The sequence below is a fragment of the Castor canadensis genome, chromosome 14, assembly GCF_047511655.1.
Source record: "Castor canadensis chromosome 14, mCasCan1.hap1v2, whole genome shotgun sequence".
Taxonomy (NCBI): Eukaryota; Metazoa; Chordata; class Mammalia; order Rodentia; family Castoridae; genus Castor; species Castor canadensis.
The window spans coordinates 104,413,748-104,430,867 of NC_133399.1; the positions used below are offsets into that span (position 1 = coordinate 104,413,748).

Consider the following 17,120-nt stretch of genomic DNA (forward strand, 5'->3'; position numbering starts at 1 on the left):
CTCCTGTTGTCACCAGATGTCCTAATTTCAAACTGCTTGCTTAAGATGAATATTGCCTAAATGTTCTTGCTTTCCCTGCCCCAAGGTTCCCTTACCCCATGCGCTCCCTTTTCAAATTAGCCAATCACAAAGATTGTGAACCCAACTGTCCATCAGGTGAGGGGCAGACTTGCGTTAGAGCTAAAAACTGAGTGGACTTCCTGCTTGGGTGCACTTACTTACTGGACTCTTTGTCAATAGCATGCCCTTCTGCAGAAGTAAAATTTTGCCTTGCCGAGTTTCTCTTGAGTTTGTGTCTTCTTTCCTGAAGTGACACTCCTGTACCCTGAGTATATTTATAACATTTACCACATGCCTAGCAGGTAAAGAGGCATTGGCTGCTTCATGCAACAACAAGTGGTCCCAGTAGATGTCTTAGTACTAACTCAGTCAGTAGATGATGTGAGGTTTGAAGAGTCTTGATTTGCTACAGTTTGGATGTGCTTTGAGTTGTCACCCAGACATGCTGGGAGTGTGGTCCTTGGAGTGGCAGTGCTGGAAGTGATGGAACCTCTCTATGAGATGGGGTATGAGATGGGATGCCAGACAATCAGGTCACTTGGTGGTGGGTGGGGGAGGGGGAACTTCCTCAAAAGAGATCAATGTAGTTTTCTCAAGATCCTTTTTAGTTTGTGCTTTAAAGAGCTTGACACAGTATCTGATGCACAGGACAAAACCTTGCCAAGGTGAAGGTACCCAGGAAGGTCCTGAGTGCAGGGAGTTTGGCAGAGATGTGAGAGTCACAAGCAGGTGACCTGGCATTTACCTTCACACTGGAGAAAGAACGACATAGTTTTCTTTGTTAGCATGGCTGGAGTCCTTGGTTTTTAGAAAACTGGGTTAGAACATGTTGGGGAAAGATCCTTCCCATATTCCCTCTTGTCTTTTTCTTGCCAGCACAGTCCTTCAGCAGACAGGAAGCAGCCCCCTGCTTCTTAGAGAGCCTTTGCCTAAGGCCCTGGGACTCCTTTGTTCCTTCCCTTCCTCCTCCAGCTGCTGCCTCTGCACAGGCTCCTACTTTGCCATTCTGATCAATGTCAAGGTGAGGCTCTATGTTTTGCTGTCACTTCCCGGATGTTGGTGCCATTAATCAAGGATCCTGTGTTCTCACAAAGGAACATCCCCTCATCGAAATAGGTCCTACAGGACAAGATCTTGGAGCTCCTTGCAGCTTCTCTTTGACTTGTGCTTCCTGTATCAAAGCCCTCAGAGAATCTGTTTAACTGAATAACATGGTACTCATATCAGCATGGGGAGCCTTGCTAGGAAATCTTGCTGTTTTTTTTTGTTTGGAGAGCACACATATAACCTGTTCTCTCTTCATTTTTTTTTTTCCTCTGCTTATACTAGTTGGCATTTTAATTAAAAAAAATTTTAAAAAGTATCAAAAACAGTCAAACAATTATAAAGGAAAAAGAATGGCAACTAGTGTGGGAACCATCCATGCAAATTATGACAGGCTCGGGAACATGTGAACTGGAGCCAGTAAGATATGATGCAACAAAAGAAAACTTGGGCTTGCTTCCTGAGCACTCCTTCTGGCTTCTGGACCACCTTATCTGCCATCAATGTGTCAACCCTGAAGAGATGACCGCTTTTGTGAGAGACACAAAGAGACACCTTTTGGGCTTTCTTGCATAGACAGGGGTAAGTTTCCCAAAAGAACTGGTTGATTTCTATGTTCACCTCTTGCACACTTAGTGAATTCAGGGCAAGGATAGATTTTGGGGCCAGTAGAAATAAGAGCCAGTTGTTTAAGCTTTCAAAAATAAGAAAATGAAAGCCCTTGACTTATGCATTACTCAAGAGGTAACTTTTGTGGTTTATGCCGTAGAAATCAGTATGTCCTAGATTTTCCAGGACAACTCTAATTTCAGATGTATGTGAAGTCACACATTCTGATTGTTGGCTTACAAAATATGACCACCTTGGTTATTGGTAAGCCCATGCAGTGTGAAGTCATTGGAATAACTAATATTTCTTGGATGGTGTCAAACACAACTGAGCTCTACCAAACAGTATCTTAAATGAGTCAAATGATTGAGAAGATCCAGTGTAGTGACCAGGTGGCTCTGCTAATAATTAGAAACACATTTCTATCTTTCCTAGGACCAAGGAAAGGAAAGCATCTCCAGGAAAATGTTACATGTGGGGACAATTATTCAATAGGCCTTTGGCTGGGATTTGTGCATATGAACATAACTCAGAGGCAAAAATGCAGTGCTGGAATAACACATGGAGATTTCTTTTATTGAAGAAGAATTACAGAACTCAGAAATTCACATTCAGCCAAGTCTTGATTGTTCAAGGAATGATGATGACCCAACTTGTAGATTCCCAAGCTTTCCTACCCCTTTCTCATTCCCATGGTCCAGGGCTTTTCAAATTTGAGAAATATATTTGAAAATTAAGAATTTAGTATTACACGGAAATGTCACCATGAAACTCCCTGCATAGCTATCTTTAACAAACAAAAATGTCTTTAAAAAAAAAAGAGAGAGAACAGGAAGGTAAAACAGGCCCTGTCTGGGGGGGGCTGGCACCAGTGGGAGGGGGAGGATATAAGGACAAGGTGTAGAAGAGTGACTATGGAGGAAATATTGTGTACTAATGTATCAAAATGGAAAAATGAGAGCTGTTGAAACTATTCCAGGAATGGGGGAAAGGAGAATGATGGAGGGGATGAATTCAACTATGATATATTGTAAGAACTTTGGTAAATGTCACAGTATACCCCCAGCACAACAATAATGTGAACATTTTAAAAAATGTAAAAAAAAAAAAAGACTGAAAGTTCAAAATTATGCTCTAGAAAATGAACAAACAAAACCCAAACAACAAAAAAGAATTTAGAATTAATTCTTTTTTAAAAAAGGGAAAAATTCTTAAAAGGCCCAAGTGTTTCTTAAATTATGATTGTATTAAACTTTGCACAAAACCGAAATTTAATATTGAATTTCCAGGCTTCTGTATTTGCTTGTTTAAACAAAAGTAATTCACAAAGGAAAAGAATCAAACCCACAAAATCTATACACTTCACATTGACAACAGTAATTTACAGTGATGGATGGCAGCCATTTTGCTGAAACAACATAGGGAAATAAATAGATCTTCTAGTGTGACCAGACAAAGAGGAAGACCAAACACTGGAGATCAGGGCTGGAATTCTAGGACTCCCAACATCTCCACAGGACATCACGACCCTGCTCAAGGATTTATGAATTCTGCTTTTATCCATGTGAAACTGATTTTTTTTCCTTGTCTTTCTGTATCCCAAGACTTTCCAGGTCAAGGAAGCAATGGAAAACCAAAATGCATAAGATGCTCTTCTTGTTGGTAAAAGCTGCTGCTAAAGGAATTTGGGGTTATTTGCAGATTTCAGTTAGATCCACTGTGGACTTCAGGTCATGGATGACCATGGCCATGGATGATAGAGGCCTAGGTAGAGCATTGCCTCTCCAGAAGCACTGCCTACTGCACAGGACTGGCCTTAGCATGGCAGGCAGGGCCATGGCTTTCCCATGTCCAGATGAGAGGAACACATTTATTAGGACTGCCTTTCCTTATAAGTGGATCCAAATTAATGGAGCAGCCAACTGGGGTATTGTGATGTAAGTGGTGCTGGTCCACACTCAGCCCTTTAATCTTCTAAGTGTCTCACAAACACGGACTAGTTAATAACCCTTTTTCCAGAGCTGCCAGGGAGCAGTGGTAAGAGAAGAGTAATGGTGGTTTTCCAGATAAACACGAGTTAATTTTTATCCCACGCTTAAAGGGAAAGAAACAAAAATGTATAGAGCTAAACTCTTGATGTGTTTACCACTTTGACATTATTTTATTTAAAGCTTGCAACAATCTTGGCTGGAAAAGGATCTTGGCATAAAGGTCTCCTTTTTCTCTCCATGTTTACAGATGGGGAAGTTGCATCTTGTCAGGATGAACATCTAATCATACAGCTATAGCGAGAGATGGCAGTGAGATTAGAACTCAGGTTTTCTTAGACTCATTCTGCTACTTCACAGTGCAAAAGAAAGGAAGTTTGGAATTTCCACCGCGTTAGTCAATACTGTTAGTGAGGGCCACAAGTGTTATTAATATTTAGCAATTATAACATTTCAAACTTATTAGTCCCAGTCTTTGAAGCACTTGAGTTCCGTGCAACTATTATGCTCTTCTCAGTTCAAAAATGGTGAATAGTTGGATTTGACACTAGAAGTCATTTTGGTCTCCAGTAATTTTTCATGGGTTCCAATTCTTGGACTTGTGAAAATCTGGAATTGAAAACAATGCTTGCTTTGTCCTTAATACACATAGTTAGGATACACCAGATGTTCCAGTCTATGATAAAAAAAAATTCTTACTAACTTTCAGTGGAAGAAAGCATAGACTGGAGTTAGGACACACCCCTTTCTCTTTCCTTATGATCATTTACAAAGAATTGGAACTGGCTTCTCCTGCAGGTACCACTCCATTCCAAGCATGTCGAGTGCTGGAGAACTGCTTTGAAACCCCAGAAATTTTATGCTCAGATGACATTCAAATAGAAACAATCATTTTATATGCATGGTTCAAGGAGTACAATTCTCCTTAGTTCTTCTTGAGTAAACTGAGGAAAGCAATCTTCAGCTAACCAAGCAAGGAAGGAGAACTGGTAGCAGTTGTGCCCCAATTAAAATTCTCCCTAGTCACAGCATCAGGTCCCAACAAAGGCTTTCTCTCCAGTGGTCTTGTTCACCTTTGCTGAAAACCAAGCCAAAACAAAACCATCCCTGTTCTTTTTTAATATTGAAGCAGCTGTGTTTTATTTTAGAGAACTTTACTACTTTACTTAAAATATCTTTGTATGATGCTCAGAATTTCAAGTTAAAATTTTGAATTTCATCCATTAAAGGATACCACTGTAATTAGTCAGAATTTAATTTATTATAACAAAATTGATTTCTAAGGGAGTAACCTCCATTTGGAAACTTGTTACTTAATTGGAATTATAGTTTTTCTTCTAATACTGATGAACAGATCTTATGAGTATTGGTTTGATATAAACGGGTCCCTGCTTAAACACAAAACGAAACAAGACTTTTTTGCTTATACTGTAGAATTATGCATTCAGGTTATAGTTGAAAGGTGAAGAAACACTAAGTGCTAAAAGCTTCTTGTAGTCTGTAGACTACAAAGCAAAATGCAATTTTCAGCTTAGAAGTAATGTCACAATATATATTATTAGGATTCATTCTGTCAACAGATGGAGTAAAATGATAAATACTATCATCCCTCAATTCCAGAGGGGATTGGCTCCAGGCTGCCTTTGGATACTAAAATCAGAGGCTGATAATGTCCCTTTTATAACATGATATAGTGCTTGTATGCAATCTACGCACCTCTCCCCACATCTATTAAGTCATCAGTACACTACTTACCTCTAATACTGCATCGTTTAGGTGATAATGATAAGAAAAAAATTTATACGTATTTAGTACAGACACATTTTCTCAAATATTTGCAATCTGCAGTCAAGTTACACAGCAGATACCTAGCCAGTGTATCCAGAGGGGTGACTTATGAAAACTGGTGTGAAATCGTCCTAATGCATGCAATCAATGGTCCAGGAAAAATTCTTTTATTTCTTTTATTCATATGTGCATACATTGTTTGGGTCATTTCTCCCCCCTTTCCCTGTCCCCTCCCTTTACCCCCCGCCCCCTTCCTCTCTCCCCACCCCCTCACTACCAGGCAGAAACTATTTTGCCCTTATTTCTAATTTTGTTGTAGAGAGAGTATAAGCAATAATAGGAAGGAACAGGGTTTTTCCTGGTTGAGATAAGGATAGCTATACAGGGCATTGACTCACATTGCTTTCCTGTACATGTGTGTTACCTTCTAAATTAATTCTTCTCGAACTTACCTTTTCTCTAGTTCCTGGTCCCCTTCTCCTATTGGCTTCTGTCGCTTTAAAGTTTCTGCATTAGTTCCTTTGCATTGAGGACATCAAATGCTATCTTGTTGGTTTTGGGTGTCTTACCTATCCTCACCCCTCCCTTGTGTGCTCTCGCTTTTATCATGTGCTCAAAGTCCAATCCCCTTGTTGTGTTTGCCCTTGATCTAATGTCCACATATGAGGGAGAACATATGATTTTTGGTCTTCTGGGCCAGGCTAACCTCACTCAGAATGATGTTCTCCAGTTCCATTCGTTTACCTGCAAATGATAACATTTCGTTCTTCTTCATGGCTGAGTAAAATTCCATTGTGTATAAATACCACATTTTCTTAATCCATTCATCAATAGTGGGGCATCTTGGCTGTTCAGGAAAATTTTTAAGTTATATTTTCAATAATTACACTCACTTTTGTGGCAGCATGTAAAAAAAGTATTTGATCCAGTAATTCAATTTATGAGAATAAATGTACATTAACAAATATATTAATCAAAACTGTGCATATTAATTGATGTACAGTAGTTGACATCAAAGTAGGATTTGAATTCTGAAGTTATAAAAATGTAAAAATTAAAAGAAAAAAATGATTAAGACTGGTGCCTTATCTTTGATATTTTATAGATGTTATGGTATTATTTTCAGACATATTCAATGGCAGGGAAAGCTTTGTCTAAGATGCTGGAAGGACATGTCATAAGAAAAATACACGTTGGATATCATAATTTGCACGTGAGTAATGCTATTACAGAATTTTAAACAAAATCTGGAAAGCAACAAATGCTCATAGTTTGATTTTTGGTACTGTTATTTGAAGTGATGTTTTTGTCATATTTAACACACACAAATTGCTTATTTAGTTGAAAATGAAGTGTGCTTTAGAACACAAGTCTTCTATTTTTAAAAATGATCCCTGTGAATACTTTACTATGTGTTTACTCCCACTCAAAACCACCCCTTTTCGTGCCCTCCAGCCTGGTCTCCTCTGTACTCCAGACTTCAGTTTGTGGTCTCACAAAATCCAGTCTAGCAAACGTGGCCTTATTTAGTCACCCACTCGTCATTCCCATAGCACACTGGTCATTCCTTACAGCTGTCTCTCAAGTCCTTCCTGTGCTTGCCATCTCTGTGGATGAGCCTTAGTTCAGGAGTGAAATGTTCTTGTCTGGACTAAGCAATAGTCCCTAAAAGCAGGGACAATTTTAAAGCATTTGACAAAGGTACTGACCAATCAGAATGGATGCCATTGGTGAGCAAGGGCCAGTGTGCTTCTCTGCTGTCACTGGCCCTTGCCTGGTTGTCCTTCTTGCCTCCAGTGTCTGCTCACTCCAGCCTCCAACTCACACCACAGCCACTGTGACTTTTCCAAAGCACAGTCAATCACTGTCACTCCTTGACATAAGCCCCTTAAATGGCTTCCGGTGACCTGCAGTGTAGTCCTAGGCAGGCATATAAACTCTTCAGCAAGATTAACGAGGTCCTTGCTAGGCATGTGATCTACAACTGAGCCACACCCCCAGCCTCCCCCTAACTCTTTTTGTGTTAGTTTTTGGAGAGGGCCTCACATTTTTTCCCAGGGCAGGCCCCAAACTGCAATCTTCCTACCTATGCCTCCCGCATAGCTGGAATTACAGGTATGAACCACACCAGGCTTGTTGGTTAAGATGGGGTTGTGACAACTTTTTGCCCACTGATCTCCAACTGCTATCCTCCTAATCTCTGCCTCCTGAGCAGCTGAAATTGCAGGTGTGTACCACCACACCCAGCCCTATCTAGATCTTAAAGTTCCAAATATCTTCACACTCATGTTTAGTGCCTTACAGCCAGTCTACACCTTTGGCAGTTTGGTACATGTACCATAAGCTCTTTGAGATTTAAGAGTGTGGTTAACAAGCTAAATATCTTATGTGGAAAAGAATAGAATGTGCCCCCCTCAAAAAAGGCCCAGATTCTGGTTCTAGAATTGCATCTGAGCAATTCCACATGGGATGAGTTCTTAAGGCCAGTAGTCCTCCATCAGAGGCCACTTCTTCCTCACTCCCCTCACATTTGTTCCCTACGTTTGATCAGTGGCCAACCAGCCAGGTTACATTCTAGACTCACTGCACACGCTTTTGATGAGCACACTGACCAGATAGCCCTAAGACTCCTCAACGTGAGGCCATTTCCTCCCACGCCTCTGGGGTCAGAATGGAGCCTCTCATTCTCTGCTTTGATAAGACTTTGTGTGACTCAGGATCAGAGCCCAGCGCTCCGTATTCAGTGTTGAGACCAAGATGGTCCACACTTAGAATCCTTCACTCTGAAGTGGAGTCAGTCAACCAACAGCAAAACAAACAATACAAGGTATGACAATGACAAGGACTGAGAGAGCTCAGTTGCAGAAGATAAGCAGGACACCTTCATCTTGGGAGTTGAGGTCTCCTGGAGAAGATGGTACTTAACACCAATGACTGAAGGACAAACAGACACTAACCATGCAAAGATCAGGGGCAGAAGAGCCAGTTTCCTCAGCAAAGCAAAAAACCCAATGGGTTTCTCAGTTTACCATTTAGACACACCTCATCTACTCACCCAAGGGAACAACATCTGTGCTTGAGGGGACCCGTGCCCTCACAGAGGGAAATGGATTAACCCATTTATACTTGGGAGGAATCTGGTTGAAAGTAATGCCCCTGTGTCTTGTGAATTTCTCCTTAGGTAGCTTCGTTCACATTGTCTTCCTAACTGAAGGGCTCACTACCAACCTCAGTTTCAAGTTACCTGGTGTCCTTTGAAGGCCCGGTCCAGTGCAGCCTCCCCTGGAAACTTCTCTGCCCACTCTTACTCTCTGGGGCTCCATGCATTTATGTACGAGTGATCCTTTGTGTATGGTTTCCTCCAGGAGTTTGTGTCTTGCTCCTTTCCTATGATTTAGCAATAGGCATCAAGGCTTTGTGTCCCAGCCTTGGCAAAGTCTTCCTTCACCCAGTGACTCATGGACCAACAGTTTCATATTGCAGCAGACTTCTCAGCTGCCTCAAGAATTCCATGCATCTAGATGGGGCACAATGGTACACAACTATAATCCCAGTTACTCAGGAAGTGGAGACAGGAGGATCACAGTTCAAGGCTAACCCCAGACAAAAGTTAGCGAGACCTCTGTCTCAACAATAAGCCAGGAGTGGCAGTGCATGTCTGTAACCCAGTTACTCAGGAGGCAGAGAGAGGTAGGAAGATGGCAGTCTGAGGCCAGACCAAGCAAAAGAGTGAGACCCTATTTGAAAAGCAAACTAAAAGTGAAAGGACTGGGGGTATGGTTCAAATGGTAGACAGGCTTGCCAACAGGAGACCTTGAGTTCGATCCCCAGTACTGCCAAAACCAAGCCAAACAAAAAGACAACGAAAAGAATTTCATGCAGCTACTATCAGAGCAAATAGGATCCTCTGAGTTGGGGAGGGGGGAGGGAGGAATTTGAACAGAAGGATATATAGATAAATACACAGAAAATTGACCTAACATTATACACACTCTCTCTCCCAGGTAATAAGTACCTTGAAACATTCCATGTAGTAAGTCTTCCTCAACCATAGAAAATTCACTCAGAGACCAACAGTTACAAGGAAACCCCCAAAGTCGAAAACAAATCTCACATTTCTTCTGCTTAAAAAACAAGGGAACAAAAAGTTCATTTTTACAGTACAAAAATTTTATTTTTTTTGTTAGGATAATTTAAAGTTTAAAACTGAAGTAGACATATTCATTTTACAAACAAGATATTCTTTCATAAGTAAGACCATTAAAAACAGTAAACAAAAAAAGCTGTCTTTACAAAAAGCTCTGTGCATAGCAACTTTCTACTGTATATAACTGACAAAGCAAAATAATAAAATGAAACTATACAGTTGGAAATGAGACCTTACTGTACAAAAGGAAGAGAAGATGATGTTTTTGAAACCATGCATATTGAAATGTGCAAAGAAAAACTGGGAAGAATTTTGATGCTGTGACAAAAAAAATGAGATAAATAGTGAAGTAAATTGTCCCTTTAACTGAAAAATCTTACACAGCTCCTCTTACAAAGATAGAATTTTGGAGTTACCTATAGAAATACTCATATTCCAAGTGGCACAAAATAACCTGGGACCAGAATGATTTGATAGCAATGACTAAAGAGGACAGAGTAGCTTTGTTTTTTAATTTATTAGTAACACTAAAAGTAATCCATACACACATTTGTACAATTAAATAGATCTGTTGCTGCCAAGGTTCTAGCTGAGTGGTCAAGGGTGTCTGGTATTTAGTTACACACATTTTTTTCTGTGTAAAGCTACCCACAAATTCTACAATCATTTGGAAGACTGTACTGCACTCTTCTTCATGCAAGAGCAAAATTCACAGGTTCTAAAAGCAATGCTACTTAAAAAACATTTCCTTATGTTGGATTGGCCCAAATCCAGATCTAAACATGCTTGATTGTTTTCTGCCTTTGCTTCAGGATGATGGCGTTCGTACTCTACACTTTCTTCCCCTTCCACTGGGTTGTTCACTAGGGAGCCTCCTCCTGTTTCTGTGTATGTTGGCGCTGGAGTCCTGCCTATGAGGGACTGTCAGCAGTAATTATAAGCATGCCACTTTTCCAAAGCTGTGGGTCCTCGTGTATACAAAACACATGGGTCAAAGTGGGCAAGTCTGGAGCGAGCTCAAGGCAAAGAGGGGAGTGGGGGTTAGGTAGATGTGGGCAGGTACTAAGCAGAGCAAACAAGTCATCTGAACTTGGCTTAGATACACTAAACATGTGTTTCCATGGCGACTGTATCCACTTCTAATGCCAGAATCCCAATCAAGAACCCCACTCAAGCTAAGTCTGGGTACAGACTCCACTGTGGTGCCAGTGAGTCATCAGGAGAGTGCTGACCTGGGAAGGCAAGACGTCCCACTGGCCACGCAAGTAAGTTTGGGGATACCTCCAGGCCACGGAGGCTCTCAAGAGTCAATACCATCAGCAGCTACCTTAAAGTGTTTCGCCTAAGAACTATGGGGAGCCTGTGGGGAGCCCTTCAAGGACTGAGTAGCTGAACTGCTTAGAACATAGCCACTCTTAATCTCTGAATCTCCCAAGAACCCTGGTTTCTGTGTCTTTCAACATCAGGGGAGGGGTTTAGGGATTTTAACATTCCTTTTCCATACCCCATCTGACACTTGCCTGGAAACAGTGTCAAGTGGGATGCAGATTTCTTTCCAAGAGAGTTTAGTAATGTAACAGGAGTAATCTGCAGAGCAAGGAAAGGACTTGGACATTCTAAGACTGATCTTAAGAGTCCAAGAAACAGTCATCTTCCCCAACCTCTGTTTCTGAACTTCCATGGGGCTTTCTGCTTCTGCGGAGGCCAGGCAACCAAAGAGGAGGGAGTGTGTGGCCCTGGCAAAGAAGAATTCCAAAGGGACCCTTGATTAGCAAAGTCATGTGGCTTTGGCTGTTCTTGAAGATGACACACTTCTTTCCTTAGGATACTCAAAGCTTGAGACACTCTAAAACACGGGAATTTTCTACATTTCTTGGGGAAGAAGGCTGAAAGCCAATATGAGTTTAAAAAACTACTCACCAAAAGTAAACACCAAGAGGGATCTGTGGACTATTTTGAAAGCAGACGGAGCTGGGAATGAAGTGATGGGTTGGAGTATTGGTGTATGTGCATTGGTTCTGGTTTTGCAGTGGGTTGTTCTGTAAGAATCTACATAAGTTACATGTTCTTGCTTGTGGGTCAATAAAATGATGGAAAAAGAGGGGGATGCAGGATGGGAGTTAAGAGTCTAATAAGCAACCGTAGTAATAATCACACACCTTTAAAACTTGTTACTACATGTCTGCATCATTTTCATTTTACATCAGGAAGAGAAATTTCTCTCTCTTCCAAAAAAAGGTCTAAATTGCTACCTCTACTTACAATAAGTTACACATTTATTTATTTAAATAATTGTAAAACATTTTAAATTTTTTCCCTTTTTGTTTGTTTTTTTTAAGAGATTAAACTATAAGTAAACACACATACAACATTTCATCATTCAATTCAGGTTTCATTTTAAGAAAGTCTTCCATGCTGGTACCCTGTTTTGTTCAATTTTTTTTTCTGCATAAACTAAATTGGTATCTGAAAGGCTTCATAGAAAATAGAAACTTTCAACTTTTTTTTCCTACAAAGAAAAACAAATAGTATCCAAAATATTAAGCATGAATTGTTTGCCAATTTTTTCTTAAATATTTTACAAACATAGGAAGGTGGTTTTTGTGATGTTCATAACAAAGAATTGCATTTCTGCTCTTAGCAATGACCATGTCAATGACATCTTTTGTCCTTGTCCCCAAGAGGGTCAGTCTGTGTAGCTACTCTCAAAGCTACAGGTGACAGGTGAGACCAAATAAGATGGCGGCTCTTTGCCTTCCCAAAACTGTCCATCATGTCCACTTGGGGGAGCAATTCTCCCCAAAGAGAGCAGAGTGCTTTCCTCATTATTGGTCCATCAGAATAAGTAGTTTTGTGCATGAGAAAGCAGTTCTTCCTCCATTCTACATCGGGGGTACGACAAGTCCCGTCATGGCTGCAAGGAAAAAGTGACACAGCGATGAGGCTTGGCGACTTTTTATGGTACAATTTATAACACAGAAAGGGGGGCAAAGGTGAGAATGACAGAGATGGATACAATCCAGGGTGCCCATGGTTGACATGCAAAGCAATTTTCTCCAGGTCTGGGCTAACAGGCAGAAGCCACTGAACCCTTAAGAATCACTGACACACAAGCCAAGCTTGTTGATGTTTTCCTTGGAGGCCAAGAGTGAGGCTTTGGTTAACTTTGTATCAATGGGTTGTAGGAATGAGATAGTAGAGATAAACATGTTAACTAAATTGCAATGTATTTGTGCACTGATTTTTCATTAGTAGACTAAAATAACTTCCAGACTGTACCATCCCAGATCACTCAGGTAGAACATGAAGGGAAACTTCAACTGTTAAACCTCTTGACTTGAAAGCAGGCTTTCTATCCACCCTAAGTGTCTTTAGAGCCACACTAGCCTAAATGAGATTAGCACTTTATGTTTTTAAAAGCTCATTTTTCTTTGGTGCTCACTGCTGAGAGATGATTCACTTATAAACTCTGAACTAATGGAAATGAAGACTTAACTTAGTTCCTAGTTTGCGAGTCACCCCAATCCTCACTCATCACGCCCTAAGTCAAGGCTGTACAGAGTCCAGTGCCCCCTCCTTCTGGTCAAGATGATGTGGTGGATATGTGTCTGGGTAGATTCAAGCCCAAGATTTTCCCTCCATGTGGGAAGTAAAGCAGCATGAGCAAGATGTGGAAGGATCACACAGCAAAATGTATTCTATCCCTCTGTCATTGGCTGTGTTATGAAGAGCCCAGAGGGTGCTCACATTCTGGAAATGGCAAAATAGTTTCCTTGCATCCAAACTTCTAGCCATATCTGGGATTTGATTATTTGCTTCCTCTTATCTACTATGCAAGCATTTTGCTGACTGGCACTGACAAGCAAATGGCCCAAATTCTTTCCATTTCTCTCAACACTCCCACCTCTCTCTCTTCCCCCTTCTTCTTCTCTCTCTATCTCCCTCTTTCCTTCCCTCTCTCTCTCCCTCCCTCTCCCCTTTCTCTCTCTCTCTTTCTCTCTGTCTCTCTCTTTGCCCCTTTGCTCCACTCTGGCTAGTCCTCTCGGGCAAAATTGTCAGCCATCTATTTCCCTGCCCATTCAGCCTTTATTGAATGTTTGTGAGCTCTGGATTAAGGTCTTACACAGCTAGCAAAGCCTTAATTATTTTTGCCTGTATTACTATATATTGAATCGATGTAACTTTTCAATAAAGGCGGTTCAATTCTGGACACTCCCTGGTGATTTGGAGATATAGCAACTCTAGTAATTATCCCAGAGTGTAGGAGTTTTGTTTTGTTTTTTTTCCTGGAGGGAGCTGGAAAATGAATCAGACACAGTGTATAATATTATCTTGACAATCTATACTCAACTGTACATGCCTGATAAATGAGGCAGAGGTGGGACAAGAAGTGCTGCAGGTACAGCTCTCAGAGGGGAGAGAATTCTGACTCCTGTTCTCAACTTGGCTCATCTATTACATTCCTCATTCCCCAGCCACAGTCCTCAGTCCCTTCCTTTTTCTGGGTCTCAGACAGTCACCAAAGAAACATATGGAAGGGCAGAGCTACTCAGATATCCTGGTCCATCAAATGACAGAAAACAACAGATTTGACCTAGGCTCTTCTTGCCAGTCCCACATCCAGTACTGGGTGGGCTGGACCTCCACTAGACAGTGACCTTGACTTTTTGCTTATAGAAAGCAGAGCCCACAGACAGAAAGCAGATAGAGACTGGACAAAAAGGGAGCATTTTCATTGGAGGCAGCACAGAGAGGAGTAACTGCACTTGAGCTGTCCATCTCCTTTTCACCTTGGGCATTTTACCAGAAAGCAATACTCTTCCTTTGGTCCAAGTGACAGACAGATATGAGTGAAGGGTTAAGGGTAAAGAGAGGGGTTTCATTACTATCGTCCCTGGAGACACAGGGGGCTTTCAGAGCACAGGTTTGGGGTCCACAGGCCTGGGTTCAAGTCATCAGCCACTTGCTGTGTGGCCTTGGACAAGCTACTTTGCTGCAAATGACGATGGCATGGCTTGAGGAGGGAACTTGTGCCAAGTCACTTGGTTCAGCACCTTGCACACAGTGCAAGGCTTAGGGAGTGCTGGCTGCATGCTCTCAGTCAATGATTAAGACAGAAACACCTCATAGTAGTAGCAGTGTAGAGAAGAGCCCTGACATCCACCATGTCCCTGGGCCCACATTCCTACTGCCCTCCGTCTGTGTCTGAAAAGATGGAGCTCCTGGCATGTCCACCTGTGCAACTCCAGGATGTTTTCGTTCAGTATCTGGGGATAGTGTTTGGTGTGCTCTCCTGGCACCTCATGGACATTGAAGCACCTTCACCTGGTCCTAAATGGAGGCAAAGCAGGAAACAAGTTCTGCTGAGGTATATGCAGTGTTCTCCTACTGCTTCAGGCACACAGATCAATCCATAGTTATCTATCATCTTATGTGACAGGCTGGGAAACTGAGGCTCTGATTCATGTGGCCTGGGGACAGCCATCTTGAAGTCAAGTCTTCCCATCACTGACACACTTTAAGGTTCTTGTCTGAACTCACCTTTCTTTTTCCACACACCACTTCATATTTTCATAGCTTTTTAAAAATTTTTAGGGCTCTAACCTAAATAGACAGGTGCTCCTTTCCTTCTCCCTTGCCTTCTCTTCCCTTCCCTTTTTCTTTAAGGTTCAAATCACCAGGATTTGAAGGAGGTTTGGGACCTTGTTGTAGACATGAAGACGAGCCTGAAACCTGTGTCTATGTGTTGCTGGCCAAGTCATCACCTCAACAGACACAATCCAGTACACACAGCTCAGCCACTGTCCAAGCCCAAGCATCCTGGCGGGCAGTGACTGGACTATGCATGGCTGAGGGTCTTCTGATATCTCACTGTGGCTTCCCCCACAATGAAGAGGGAGCCTTAGTAAGACCAGTTAACACTCCCTTCTAGCCTTGTGACCAGCCACTAACCTGACTTGCACATACAGGAAATAGGGTAGGGACGACAGGACACGGCACCAGGAAAAACTGTCCCAGCCTCCCTTAGCCCCAGGGCCAGCCAGGCCCCACTGCGAGTCTCCATGGGCAAAACACACCGGATACAGAAGATCTAAGACAACCAGGTCTGCAACCTCAAATTCAGGGCATGCATTGGGTAGGGGTTGGGGGACGCTGGCAATGAAGGTCAAATACCACTGATTTTCCTTCACGTAAAACCAGACATATTTGCTGAGTAACGGGAAAAAGGAAGGGCACATTCTTCTTGTTCTCCTCCTCTACCGATGTGGAGGAGAGCCGTGCTCACCCTCCATCTCTCTCTTTCCCTCACTGTGCATTCCCCACTCAGTCAAAGTCTATGAATAAAGCCTGAGAACTCAGAGAGAGGAAACATCACCACCGAGCAGGTGTGGGGAAGAGGGAGGCACAGAAAGCATTCAGCACTAGTTTTCCTTTCCCAGTCCTTATGGAGTAAGTTCTGGAACATTCCCTAGTGACGGATGGAAACCAGTGGTGTTTGATGAAAGACAGGGCAGGTGGAGACACTTGGCTACAGGCTGCACTGTTTCTCTATGGCTTACACATCTGGATGAAAACCAAAGACAAAAAAAGAAAAGTTTCATCAAATATACAGATGTTTCCAGCTACCCACACGTTGGGAATGACATGGAGTCCCAGCTGCTTCGTCTGCTTGGACCTGAAAGAATTCTCAGTGGCTCCTCTGAGTGCTGGGTTTTCAGTAATGGTTTTGACAGTTTCTCTGTCAAGTCACTTGAGCTTAAGGAGATGTCCTAGTCTCAAGGGGAAGAATGGACAGGAACCTAGCCTACCCCTCAGGGCTCTTCTCCGGCCACGAGTGGAGAAGGACCCCTCACAGGTGTCCCCTAGGGTTTGGAAGCACACATACTCTTATCAAGTCGCCAGAGGCTGTACTGCATAATCCACGCGGTTCCCCAGCAAGGCCTGCTGACCTCAGGAGCTCTGATCCACAAGGGGTTAACCATACCTCGCTCTCTTTGGTTTTATCCAGCACTGCCTGGCGTGAATGTTTTCGTGTCAAGATGTGAGAAACAGCTTAAAACTAACACGGGTCGCCAGTGGGCCACTGCGCTCAGCAGTTTCCAATTTGCGCTTTGGCCATCGGCTGCCTCCCGTTCTCGGTGGGATGATTAGATTCTCATGTACGCATCACTTTTGTGCTACGTCATGTCAGAGTCCATTTTCAGACGTTGCTCAAAAGTGCCTTTGACGGGTGATATTAATTTGTGTTCTTTGAAACAGTATGTCTTTTTCTCTTCCTTCCCTACCCCCGGCCCTGATCAGGCACCTGCTATCAATTTGGCTAGCATGTAACCAACTTGCTGGTTGCTTCTCATAGACCCTCTATATGTGCCGTGGAAATGTACATGCAGCACAGGGGACCAGACAGTTAGGTAAGAAGAAATTGCCACATGGCATCTGATCGGTGACCAGGCACCTTCCAGAAATAGTGGAATGGCCCAGTG

General features: G+C 42.3%; 1 protein-coding gene across 2 annotated transcripts in view; it reads right to left on the minus strand.

Annotated features, from left to right (window-relative positions):
- Positions 1–9,637: 9,637 nt before the first annotated feature.
- Ebf2 (EBF transcription factor 2) overlaps positions 9,638–17,120 on the minus strand; it is a 186,564-nt gene continuing 179,081 nt past the window's right edge. For both annotated transcript variants that reach the window (XM_074055191.1, XM_074055190.1), the window contains exon 16: positions 9,638–12,550. In XM_074055191.1, the coding sequence (XP_073911292.1) occupies positions 12,519–12,550 (32 nt within the window). In that variant the 3' untranslated portion in view covers positions 9,638–12,518. The remainder of the gene's footprint in view (positions 12,551–17,120) is intronic.